The following is a 10,977-nucleotide window of genomic DNA, read 5'->3' on the forward strand; positions in this document are numbered from 1 at the left end:
GTTAGTCCGGGCCGCTTCATCCCACTATGCCACAAAGATGAAAAGTACTCAAACTAAAGACAACAAGAGCATCAACGCCCACAAAACCATTGTGTTCTACTCGTGCAACCATCTATGCATAGACACGGCTCTGATACCACTGTAGGGATTCGTTGCATAGAAAACAAAAAATTTCCTATCGCGAGAACGCAATCCAAGCCAAGATGCAATCTAGAAGATGGGAGCAACGAGGGGATGAACGAAACTAACCCTTGAAGATTTCCAACGCCTATAAGAGTAGGCTCTTATTGCTGCGGTAGACAATCACTTGCCGCTTGCAAAAGCGCGTAGAAGATCTTGATCACGGTGCCACGATCGGGCAGCACCTCCGTACTCGGTCACACGTTCGGTGTTGATGAAGACGACGTCCTTCTCCCCGTTCCAGCGGGAAGCGAAAGTAGTAGATCCTCCTCGGAATCCTGACAGCACGACGACATGGTGGCGGTGGTGGTGGAGATCTCCGACAGAGCTTTGCCTAAGCTATGTGGGAGAGAGAGGTAGGAGGGAACCGCTAGGGTTTGGGAGAGGGGGCGCCGGCTAGGGCAGCCTTGAGGGGTGCGGCCATGGTGGTGTTGTGGTAGCCGGCCAGCCCCTCTCCTCCCCTCTTTATATAGGTGGAAGCCCAAAGGTTTAGGTCAAAGTGTCCGAATAAGACCCCAACAAAAACCTTCCATGTGACCAAACCTAGGGGGAGTGGGACTCCCCCCTTTCCTTGGTGGGGTGGCCGGCCACCATGGTGGGGAGTCCACTTGGGACTCCTCCTCCCTTAGGCTGGCCGACCAAGGTGGGTGGAGTCCCTCTGGGACTCCACCTTCCATCCTTATTTCTTCCGGACTCTTCTAGAACCTTCTAGAACCTTCCAGAGAAAATACCAGATCATTTTCAAACCTAGAAAATGACTTCCTATATATGAATCTTATTCTCCGGACCATTCCGGAACTCCTCGTGATGTCCTGGATCCCATCCGAGACTCCGAACAAAACTTCGAACTCCATTCCATATTCCATATCTACTTAAACGACATCAAACCTTAAGTGTGTCACCCTACGGTTCGTGAACTATGTAGACATGGTTGAGACTTCTCTCCGACCAATAACCAATAGCGGGATCTAGAGATCCATAATGGCTCCCACATATTCAACGATGACTTAGTGATCGAATGAACCATTCACATACGATACCAATTCCCTTTGTCACGCGATATTTTACTTGTCCGAGGTTTGATCATCGGTATCACTCTATACCTTGTTCAACCTTGTCTCTTATGAACTTATTCATATGCTTGCAAGACATTAGACGACATTCCACCGAGAGGGCCCAGAGTATATCTATCCGTCATCGGGATGCACAAATCCCACTGTTGATCCATATGCCTCAACTCATACTTTCCGGATACTTAATCCCACCTTTATAACCACCCATTTACGCAGTGGCGTTTGATGTAATCAAAGTACCTTTCCGGTATAAGTGATTTACATGATCTCATGGTCATAAGGACTAGGTAACTATGTATCGAAAGCTTATAGCAAATAACTTAATGACGTGATCTTATGCTACGCTTAATTGGGTGTGTCCATTACATCATTCATATAATGACATAACCTTGTTATTAATAACATCCAATGTTCATGATCACGAAACCATGATCATCTATTAATCAACAAGCTAGTTATACAAGAGGCTTACTAGGGACTCCTTGTTGTTCACATAACACACATGTATCAATGTTTCGGTTAATACAATTATAGCATGGTATGTAAACATTATCATAAACACAAAGATATATAATAACCATTTATTATTGCCTCTTGGGCATATCTCCAACAAAATCAATGTATCATGACTTGCTCAATGACCATATTGTTTATCTTAGAAAATATATTTGGAAGATGAAAGTCCCATTAAAGATTAAGATATTCATGTGGTTCCTTCATAAGAAAGTGATCCTTACAAAAGATAATTTGCATAAAAGAAATTGGCAATGATGTACTACATGTTGCTTTTGTGATAAAGAGGAAACAGTACAACATCTCTTTATATCTTGTCCGTTTGCAAAAATGATATGGATGATTGTGTTTATGACTTTTAATATACCATCACCTTTGAATATTACAAATATGTTTGGGAATTGGTTCAAAGGGGTGACTAAAAAAGATAAAGGACACATTAGAGTTGGTGTGTGCGCTGTTCTTTGGGCGATATGGAAGGTCGGAAATGACTTTGTGTTTAGCAAGAAAATTTTCCCATCATTCAGGTTATCCCTATGGCTACCCCCATTGGGTCCATATGTGCTCCTATCTACAGCCGGCAGAAGAGCGACAAACTATGGATATTGGGTGCAACCGACTGGCAACGGTAGCATGGGATTTCTACAGCCATTGTGCGGTTGGTGTGCTGATAGACGGCTGACATGTTGATGCAGATGCGCTCCATGTTGCTGGTTTTTTTTAGATGGCTCATTTTTGTTGAGACCTTATGTGACCCATGATTTTGTAATAAAGCTCGGAGATAACATGTTGTACTGCTGAGTTATTAATAAAATAAAGCTGTATGCATCAATTGATGCAGAGGCTGGGGATGCCCCATTTCGAGAAAAAAAGTGAAAGTTTAGTTTACATAAATTCAGTACTCACAAATATGGTACTGTATATGATCTTCTTCTTCTAACTGACTAAAGGAGTCTTACATAGATTAGATTATTTTCGATCAAGATTCTTCTGACAGGGAGATAGTAAAAAGAAGAAATACCGGTTGACAAAATTGAGTGTTATTTGTCATTCGAGAGATCAAGGTGGGCTTGTGTTTATGATCTCTCGAGGTTAAAAACAAATCCTTGATTGGGAAATGGCTGGCTATGTTGTTAACTAAGGATGGCGTCTGGCAAACACTGTTGCGGAGAAAGTATGTTGGCTCATAAGCGGTTTCTCCGGTTGTGTGGAAATCTAGAGATTTTCATTTTTGGGCTGATATTATGGCAACTAAAAAGCACTTTTTCTAATATGGCTCTTTCTCCATCAAAGATGGGTCGGAGATAAGGTTCTGGGAGCATAAATGGTTGGGAGCAACCACCCTTCAAATACAATATACGAGTATATCTTTGTATAATATGTACGACATAAAGGTGATACCTTAGCAAAGGTGATGGAAATATCCCCACCAATTATGGCGTTCAGGCATGATCTTATTGGATCCCGGTTGGCATCTTGGAATGAACTACTTCAGCGGATAGCTTCAGTCCAGCTGATGCATGGGTCCAATGAATTCCTTTGGGGACTTATCAAAAAAGTTGTTTTCTCGGTAAGCTCCATGTATAAAGCATTATTCAAACCTTTTCAGTCTGTATTAAATAATAAATCTATTTTAAAGATGAAGATACCTTTGAAAACTAATGTTTTTTTGCTTGGTATCTCGGGCGTGGTGTTATTCTTACTAATGATAACCTTGGAAAATGTGTGTTTTTTTTCATGAAAGCGATACAATAAAACATTTTTTTTCAGTATCGGTTTGCTAGGTCTATATGATCAGTCATTCAGTTATGTTCTACCTTATATCCGCCATGAAGCATTGCAATATTTTTGGCAATTTGCTAAACGGAGTGGATTCTAGGTTTAAGTTACTTATCAGGGTGGGAGCGATTGCCATTTTGTGGTCGCTTTGGATATGTAGGAATAATAATATTTTTAATGATAAAAGTTCTTATCTTATGCAGGTCATCTACCGATGTATGAATTTTCTCCATTCATGGTAGCCGCTTCAGCGTATGGCAGATCGAGACCTCTTTACGGAGATGTCTACACAGTTGGAGGATACGGCGAAGAAGTTTATTACCCAATATGGGTGGCTGCATAATCGCATGATAGCATCTCCTCATGCCTAGTTTACCTTCGGTCGTTGTGGATGAATTGTGTTGGCTTTCTTTGTTGCTCACGTTTTATTTTGGATATCTTTTAACGGCTGTGTGCTCTTAGTTATGAAGAGGCTGGGTGTAATACTTAAAACTCTTTAAGTAATAAAGTGTTCTTTATAAAAAAGTTGTTGGTAGGATATGTATGCATTTGATGGAGCTTGTTACTGGTGTGTATATTTAGGTGATATGCAAGCATTTCCATAATTTCCATGATTACAATTATTATTTAGTTGCGCGCTAAAGATTGTATGTATAGTGCGTAGAACATTGTATACTAAGATCCCATTGTTCTCGCTAGCAATTAAGGTTATATGCAATCAATTTTTCATGCTTACCATTGATCTTGCTAGCAGTTTAGCTGGTATGCAAGTGATTGTCATGCTTACCTTGCATACTATAGTTGTGATTGCTGATGATCGATGTGGGATTTTAGATTCGTGTTAACCTATTGTAGGACTCGTGCCAGCTAGCTCTTCCAATTTGTCTACCCCTCAGTGTTGCCTGACATGTCGTGGATGAAACCTAGAAATATTTTCCGGATCCAGCTATTTATGTGCACAAACTTGCAATGATGTGAAAATCTTCTACATCAGATTTCGTCTTGAAAAGGTTGGTTCGATGTTCATGCTATCCTTTTTTTTGAAATACCTAAATGGGTTAGAAAAAGGTTAGATTACTTTCGATCAAGATTCTTTTAGCAAAGTGATAGTCATAAGAGGAAGTATAAACCGACTCAATGGAACATCATCTATCACCCAAAAGAACAGGAAGGATTAGGAGTAGAGGTACTTGATAGTATTAAAAATAGTGTCTATTAAGCAAGTAGTTTTTAAAACTCTTAACAGAACAAAGTCTATGGCAAAAGCTAAAGCTCATACGAAATACGTATCTACATTCTAAAGTGTTGTCTCAAGTAAAATGAAAGCCTACAGATTCCCCTTTCTGGCGAGGACTAATGAAAGTAAAAGATCAGTTCTTCGATAGAGGGTTCTTCAGGGTAGGGAATGGTGAAGATACTCGTTTTTTTTGGAAGATTCATGGTTGGAGGACAAACCGTTAGCGCAACAATATGCAACATTGTATAACATAGTTCATCATAAACAAATTTCTGTTGCTCATGTTATGTCACAAGTGCCGCTGAATATAGGTTTTAGGTGAGCGCTTACAGAAACAAGAGCAGAAAGATGGTTTCATCTTGCCCCCCATTTGATGGATGTGAATCTAACATCACAACCAGACGATTTTGTTCAGAAGCTAACAACATCTGGTTCATTCACTATTAAATCTTTATATCTTGATCTTATGAATGACCACACAAGATTTTTATGTAGATACATTTGGAAGATGAAAGTTCCTCTGAAGATTAGGATCTTCATGTGATTCTTGCATCGTACGGTGTTACTTACCAAAGATAATTTAGCTAAGAGAAATTGAAAAGGTAGTTAAACATGTTGTTTTTGTGCTCAAGATGAATCAATGCAACACCTTTTTATATCTTGTCCGCTTGCAAATTGTGTGGAGACTTGTTTACATGGCTTTTAATATTATTCCATCCGCCAACATTACAAATTTGTTTGGAAACTGGTTAGCGGGTGTTGAGAATAAAAATAAAGTACAAATCTGAGTTGTTGTTTGTGCTTTACTTTGGACCATTTGGAACATACAAAATGATTATATCTTTAACAATGCAAAATCTACTTCTTTTATGCAGGTAATACCGTTGGCTACTCATTGAATCCATATGTGGTCCTTCCTATAACCAACGAAGAAGCGAGATGATTTGATTACTGGGTGAAATCGAATGGAGATGGTTGCTCGAGATTTATACAGTTAGTGCAACTGACGTTTTGATCTTAGAATAACATGTTAATGCAATGTCATATCATGTTTTCTAGTTTCTTTACATGGTTGATACATGTATCGACCCAGTGTAATCCGTGATGTAATCTACTCTAAGACTTGGATTTTTTAACAAGGCAATACAAAGCTGCATGCATCAACCGATGCATAGGCTGGGGCTAGGCCTCCATTTCGAAAAAACAAACAACGGTATCCTATTATCGAGAACCAAAACGATAGTACTATATCGTTTCAAACTCTCAGCAGTACAATCATGCATACATTACAACAATGGAGGTGCTATCTCCAATCTAGTACACTCAAAATCAAGTTCTCCATTTTACTTTTCTACAATATACGAGATGTGTTATACTACCTCTATCCATAAATAGATGCCAAAAGTTTGTCTAAATTTGAATGTATCTAGACACGATTTAGTGTATAGATACATCCAAATTTAAATAAATTTTTGGCATCTATTTATGGACGGAGGGAGTACATAAATTTTTCATCGAATATACTTGAACTAGTGATACAACAACACTGACACAACCAGCGGTCTTAGCAAACCCAACATACAAAATGGAGCTTTATCCTCGTTGCGTTCAGGCTATAAACAAGCAACAAAATACAGCTCCCTTCTTGAAGCTGAACCTTATGATGTTCCGGAATGAGTACTGATCCCGAAACGGGTTTCTACTTCTTCTTTGTAATCTTCTTCTTCCTTCACATCTTTCCTGTCCTGTCCCAGCAGCCAGGGGATGTGCGTCAGTAACTCTGCACATGCTTATGTGCAGCAGAGGCCCTCAGGGAGTTCCTGAAGCCATGTGTTTATTCACAAAGATAGGACGGCAGGCTTCTTCTGCCAGTACTGCTCGAATCTCTGCCTTGCGTACTCTTGGTAATCGAAGTCGATATCGTTGACATGATCCTGTAAGAAAATGGAAGTTAGAAAGTCTCTAGAGATGTGTTTAAAGTTTAAACCGACACGACTGTGGAACCGGGTTATGAACTCACCGATATTATTCCCCAGAGGCCCCAAAAGAGATGACTGGCGAGTGTGTACTTCTCAACAATCTGGAGCAGATTCTCCACTTCTTCGGTTTCAGCTTCCTCACCTGCTCAACAGTATTGTACTAATTAGTGCCAAAGAGATCATCAGATACTCAAACCAAATAATGGAGTTTATACTTACCAGAAGTGCTCAGGTAGTTCTTCACGAAACGTCTCTGCTCATCAACATCTGACAGATTAGAAAATAGGAAATAAGCTATGCTGCAGGTTGAAAAAAGAAGTACAAGCAGAACTTGCATGCATCAGTTGTTTTGCAAGAATTGGGAAATGCAGTACCTGGATATTTACTGTAGTCCAGTATGTGAGGTTTTTCTGAATGGTAGTCTGCTGCCATTTCGCAGAAATGGTTGGCGATATCATACGCAACTGGATTGAAGCTTGCATACTCGTAGTCCTGTAGTAACCACAAAAGAGGAGACAAAATAAGCTAAAACCAACTTTCAATATATATTTAGGTTATCTGACAGTTAGTTATAAGGTGGGATAAAATTTCAGATTTCCCTAAGCAACTGCCATGAGAGGTTGGTGTACACAGCAGAAACTACAAGAAACGAAAGCATCGATTCTTCATGCAGTAGTACGTAGTCTACAAGACTAAAACTCTGTTTTTAGAAGAGGCGTGACACCTTAGAATGTCGACGGGTAAGGGAACAAAACTGAAGGATAGTTTGGATGGAAGAAAAACTTGGAAGTTGTACCTACCAACGTGCAAGAGATTCCCCATTTGCATATTTGTACATAGTTGGCACACACCAGGCTAGAATGCTTCTAATACAAGGAAATAAGTAAGTTTTATAAGGAACTGTATAAGTGGATGCACAGAACTCACAATGATGGTCAGCATGTTGGTCTCTTCATCTATCATGATGTTGCCATACTGAAGATCGTTGTGGCAGAAACCAATCAAGTGGTGGTAATCCCCTGAGAATTCTTTCTCCAGTGTGTTGATCTCGTTCTCCAGGCTATCCAAGCGTAGTTCGTTGGCTTGGTCAGTTGGGCAGAGGTTCTTGGCAGTTTTGAGCCAGTTCCTTGACAAACGCAACCAGGTTAAGTACCAATGTCATAAGTTGTAACTTGCAGTTATCTCTAACTTATAAGCTTGGTAGACAATTTATTCAAAAAAAAAAAAAAAACTGTCCTTACTTCAGTCTGTCCCAAAGGAGCACATGCTTGGGACCAGGCATATCAAGGTTATGGAATTCCCTCAGTTTTACAGCCACCAGAGCTGAAACTTCAGGATCGCGTAGGTCGTGAGCTGACAATGTCTGAAAAAAGGATTGCATTAGCTTGTGTTTACTAGCATAAAAGATGTACAGTTTAGGTTCTGGCCACCTTGATAACTTTAGGCAAAAAGTTCTGATAGCATTGAACTGTATTCCATTCCCAAGCCTTTTCGTTCTCCCGATCGAGAAAACGGCATAAGATACTCTCTTTTATGAGAGCGACACAAATAACGAAGTGAACTGAAGAATAAAGAAAAGTTTTGTGGCACACTCTAATTTTTAGCTGTAACACAATTCACAATTTAAAGGGGACCTACAAAGGGAACAGGACCATACATATATATTGCCTAAGCTACCTCGTTCTAGAACTTCGCCACCAATTCGGCTAGTTCTGTCACCTTAGTGATCTGTCCTACTTCCTGAAGTCCAATCAATTGCTTTCAGGCTATGGCTTTTCCAAGAGAGACATTCCCTTTCGTCGCATGTCCAATTATATGTCATCGACTATTTGACAAATTCAATAACCTCATGTTTTCATTTTAATTTCATTTTTGTTTTTCAAGAAGCACTATACAACATCATCACTCATTGACTTGGCACCACAATTTTATTGACGTGACAAGAAATAATCAATGGAATAGAGATTTCAACTGATCACATAGTAAAGTGAACTGAAGAATCCAGAACGTGCTACGGCGGCCTCTCATCCTTTGGCCATAGCATGACTCACATTTTAAAGGGGCTTAGAAAGGGAACTAGACCATGCACACTGCTTAAGCTACTTCATTCCAAGCTAACTTTACCACCAACTGTGCTAGTTCTGCCACCTAAGTCATCTGTCTAACTTTCTGAAGTCAAATCAATTGCTTTCAGGCTATGGTTTTTCCAAAGAGAGGCTCCGCACCTTTCGTCGTTGCCCAATTATATGACATCGACTATTCACAAATTCAAGTAATTTTTAAGAAGCACTACACAATATCATCAGCTATTGAATTTGCACCACGAATTTACTGACGAGACAAGAAACAGTCCAAAACATAGTGATTTGAACTGATGACATATCTTTGTAACTTCGAAAGAGAAACAACTATACACACACATGTCTACGAGATATCGCTAGGGCAGAAAGAAGGGAGTAGCTTTTAGACTAAGTCGCATGGGACATATAAATTTCCTGTTAAATGGGAGTTCATTGACTAATTTGCTTAAAGAAACATTTTCTGAACTGACGGATAAGACTAGAAGTATCTGAAAATATTAGATTGCCAGATTCCCACGGCAGAAAATTCAACGAACGAGAACCACGCTGCAATAAATTAGTGAGCCCCATACCAGTAGAATCTCATAAAGTATCAAGAAAGCAGCAGTTTAAGTCAAGCTTACGTACTCCTACTTCAATTTGACAAGAACAAATTGTACACTCCCGGATCCCAGTTAACTTTACCAGCACTGAACTTCCTAAATTTGACCAAACAGCAGCGCATCAAAACTAACAGAACAATTTACTGGTCCTTAGAAAAACAAAAGTGGCAACAAACGACCAGAAACTGGGGCAATTCAAGAAATCCTCATAGAAACAGAGGAGACCACTGCTGAAATGGCCTTGGTTAAAAACGAGAAATAGACGCGGTGTGTATGTGCACGTACCCGTGCGTGGATGAACTCCTCGACGCGGCCGTTGGGGAATCGGCCGAGGAGGCGGGGGCCCTGGCCGTGGCGGGACATGCACTCGAAGGTGCGCAGCTCGTCCTGGCGGTCGAAGAAGAGCTCCACGCCGTCGCCGTATACCCGGACCAGCACCTTCCTCACCTCCCTCTCCTTGAGCGCCTCGCCGCCGCCGGTGAGCCAGCGCACCTGGTACACCTCGTTGGTCATGGCGCCCTTGAGCGGCACCACCTCAAGCGCCCGGCAGTCCGCCACGTTGGGCCACGCCGCCGCCAGGTCGTGCAGCAGGCGCCGCGCCTCCTTGGGGATCCTCGCCGGCTCCGCCGGCCTCTGCACCTGGCTCTGGTTCTCGATCGCCACCATCGTCGCTAAATCACGTTTTATGATGTTCTCTTTCGGAGCGCGCGGGCTGGAGAGACGCGAAGCAAGCGGGGTGGATTGGAAATGGAGGATTTGGGAATTTTCACCTTGTTCTTTGATGGTATTTTCGTCTTCTTTTCTGATTTGGGTATTTTGTCTTTGTGGAGCTTAGATTATTAGAGACAACAAGAGAAGCGTTGCAACAGCAAAGTTTTTCTCTTGTCTGTCGTATTTTGGTATGGTTTCTGGTTCGGGGTTCAAAATGGGGGGCGCGTATAAATAGAGTCCGTTGCGGCGAATTTTCCAGATGCCCCCTCCGTGGTTTCTCTCCATTCGGTACAAGGACGTCATGATCAATCGCTATCAACCGGCTCTTGGGCAGACCGCGTTGGGTGTTGCTTAGGCTGGTGCCAATGCATCACCCCACTATAGCCTCGTCACATCAGATTTTACCCTCACTCTCACCCTACTCTCACCCCACGGTGCCAGTGCACGGGCTATAGTGACATCTCTCACTTCCTCTCTCCTCCTACCGTCTCCCTACCGCCCCCACTAGCACCGCTATCGCCTCCCTCTCGTCCCGCTCTCGCCTCCAACGCGGGCTATAGGCGGGCGGTACCGCCCCCTACCGCCGGGCGGTGGAACCACCGCCCGCCGCTAGCGTCTCGCCCGCCTCTCGCCCCGTCGCGGGCGGTATCGCCTCCACTCCAGCCTGCGTTGGCACCAGCCTTAGCAACAAAGGGTCCAACAAAATCGTGCTATACCGTTTTATATAAATTTTTAAATCACACGTGTCACTTAAACATTTTTTTATGTTTTTTTAGAAACCACATTTAAAACGTAGACACTCGTATACAGGCTCAATCCCTC

General features: G+C 41.8%; 1 protein-coding gene across 1 annotated transcript; it reads right to left on the minus strand.

The window, feature by feature from the left end:
• Positions 1–6,281: 6,281 nt before the first annotated feature.
• Positions 6,282–10,344, minus strand: LOC127343607 (probable choline kinase 1). Its single transcript, XM_051369759.2, has 7 exons — positions 9,730–10,344; positions 8,003–8,124; positions 7,689–7,887; positions 7,136–7,253; positions 6,981–7,028; positions 6,803–6,903; positions 6,282–6,716 (listed from the first exon to the last, which is right to left on the minus strand). The coding sequence occupies exons 1-7, from the start codon at positions 10,108–10,110 to the stop codon at positions 6,621–6,623; spliced, it is 1,065 nt and encodes a 354-aa protein (XP_051225719.1). The 5' UTR covers positions 10,111–10,344; the 3' UTR covers positions 6,282–6,620.
• Between the last annotated feature and the right edge of the window lie 633 nt (positions 10,345–10,977).

The sequence above is a fragment of the Lolium perenne genome, chromosome 3 (assembly GCF_019359855.2).
Source record: "Lolium perenne isolate Kyuss_39 chromosome 3, Kyuss_2.0, whole genome shotgun sequence".
NCBI lineage: Eukaryota > Viridiplantae > Streptophyta > Magnoliopsida > Poales > Poaceae > Lolium > Lolium perenne.

Bases quoted from the DNA above. Each gene is read 5' to 3' on its own strand.
- LOC127343607 (XM_051369759.2), bottom strand. From the start codon at position 10,110: ATGGTGGCGATCGAGAACCAGAGCCAGGTGCAGAGGCCGGCGGAGCCG. The intron at 7,254-7,688 runs GTGAGTTCTGTG...TGGTTACTACAG, and splicing joins CCAACATGCTGACCATCATT to GACTACGAGTATGCAAGCTT. The intron at 7,029-7,135 runs GTACTGCATTTC...CTAATCTGTCAG, and splicing joins GGACTACAGTAAATATCCAG to ATGTTGATGAGCAGAGACGT.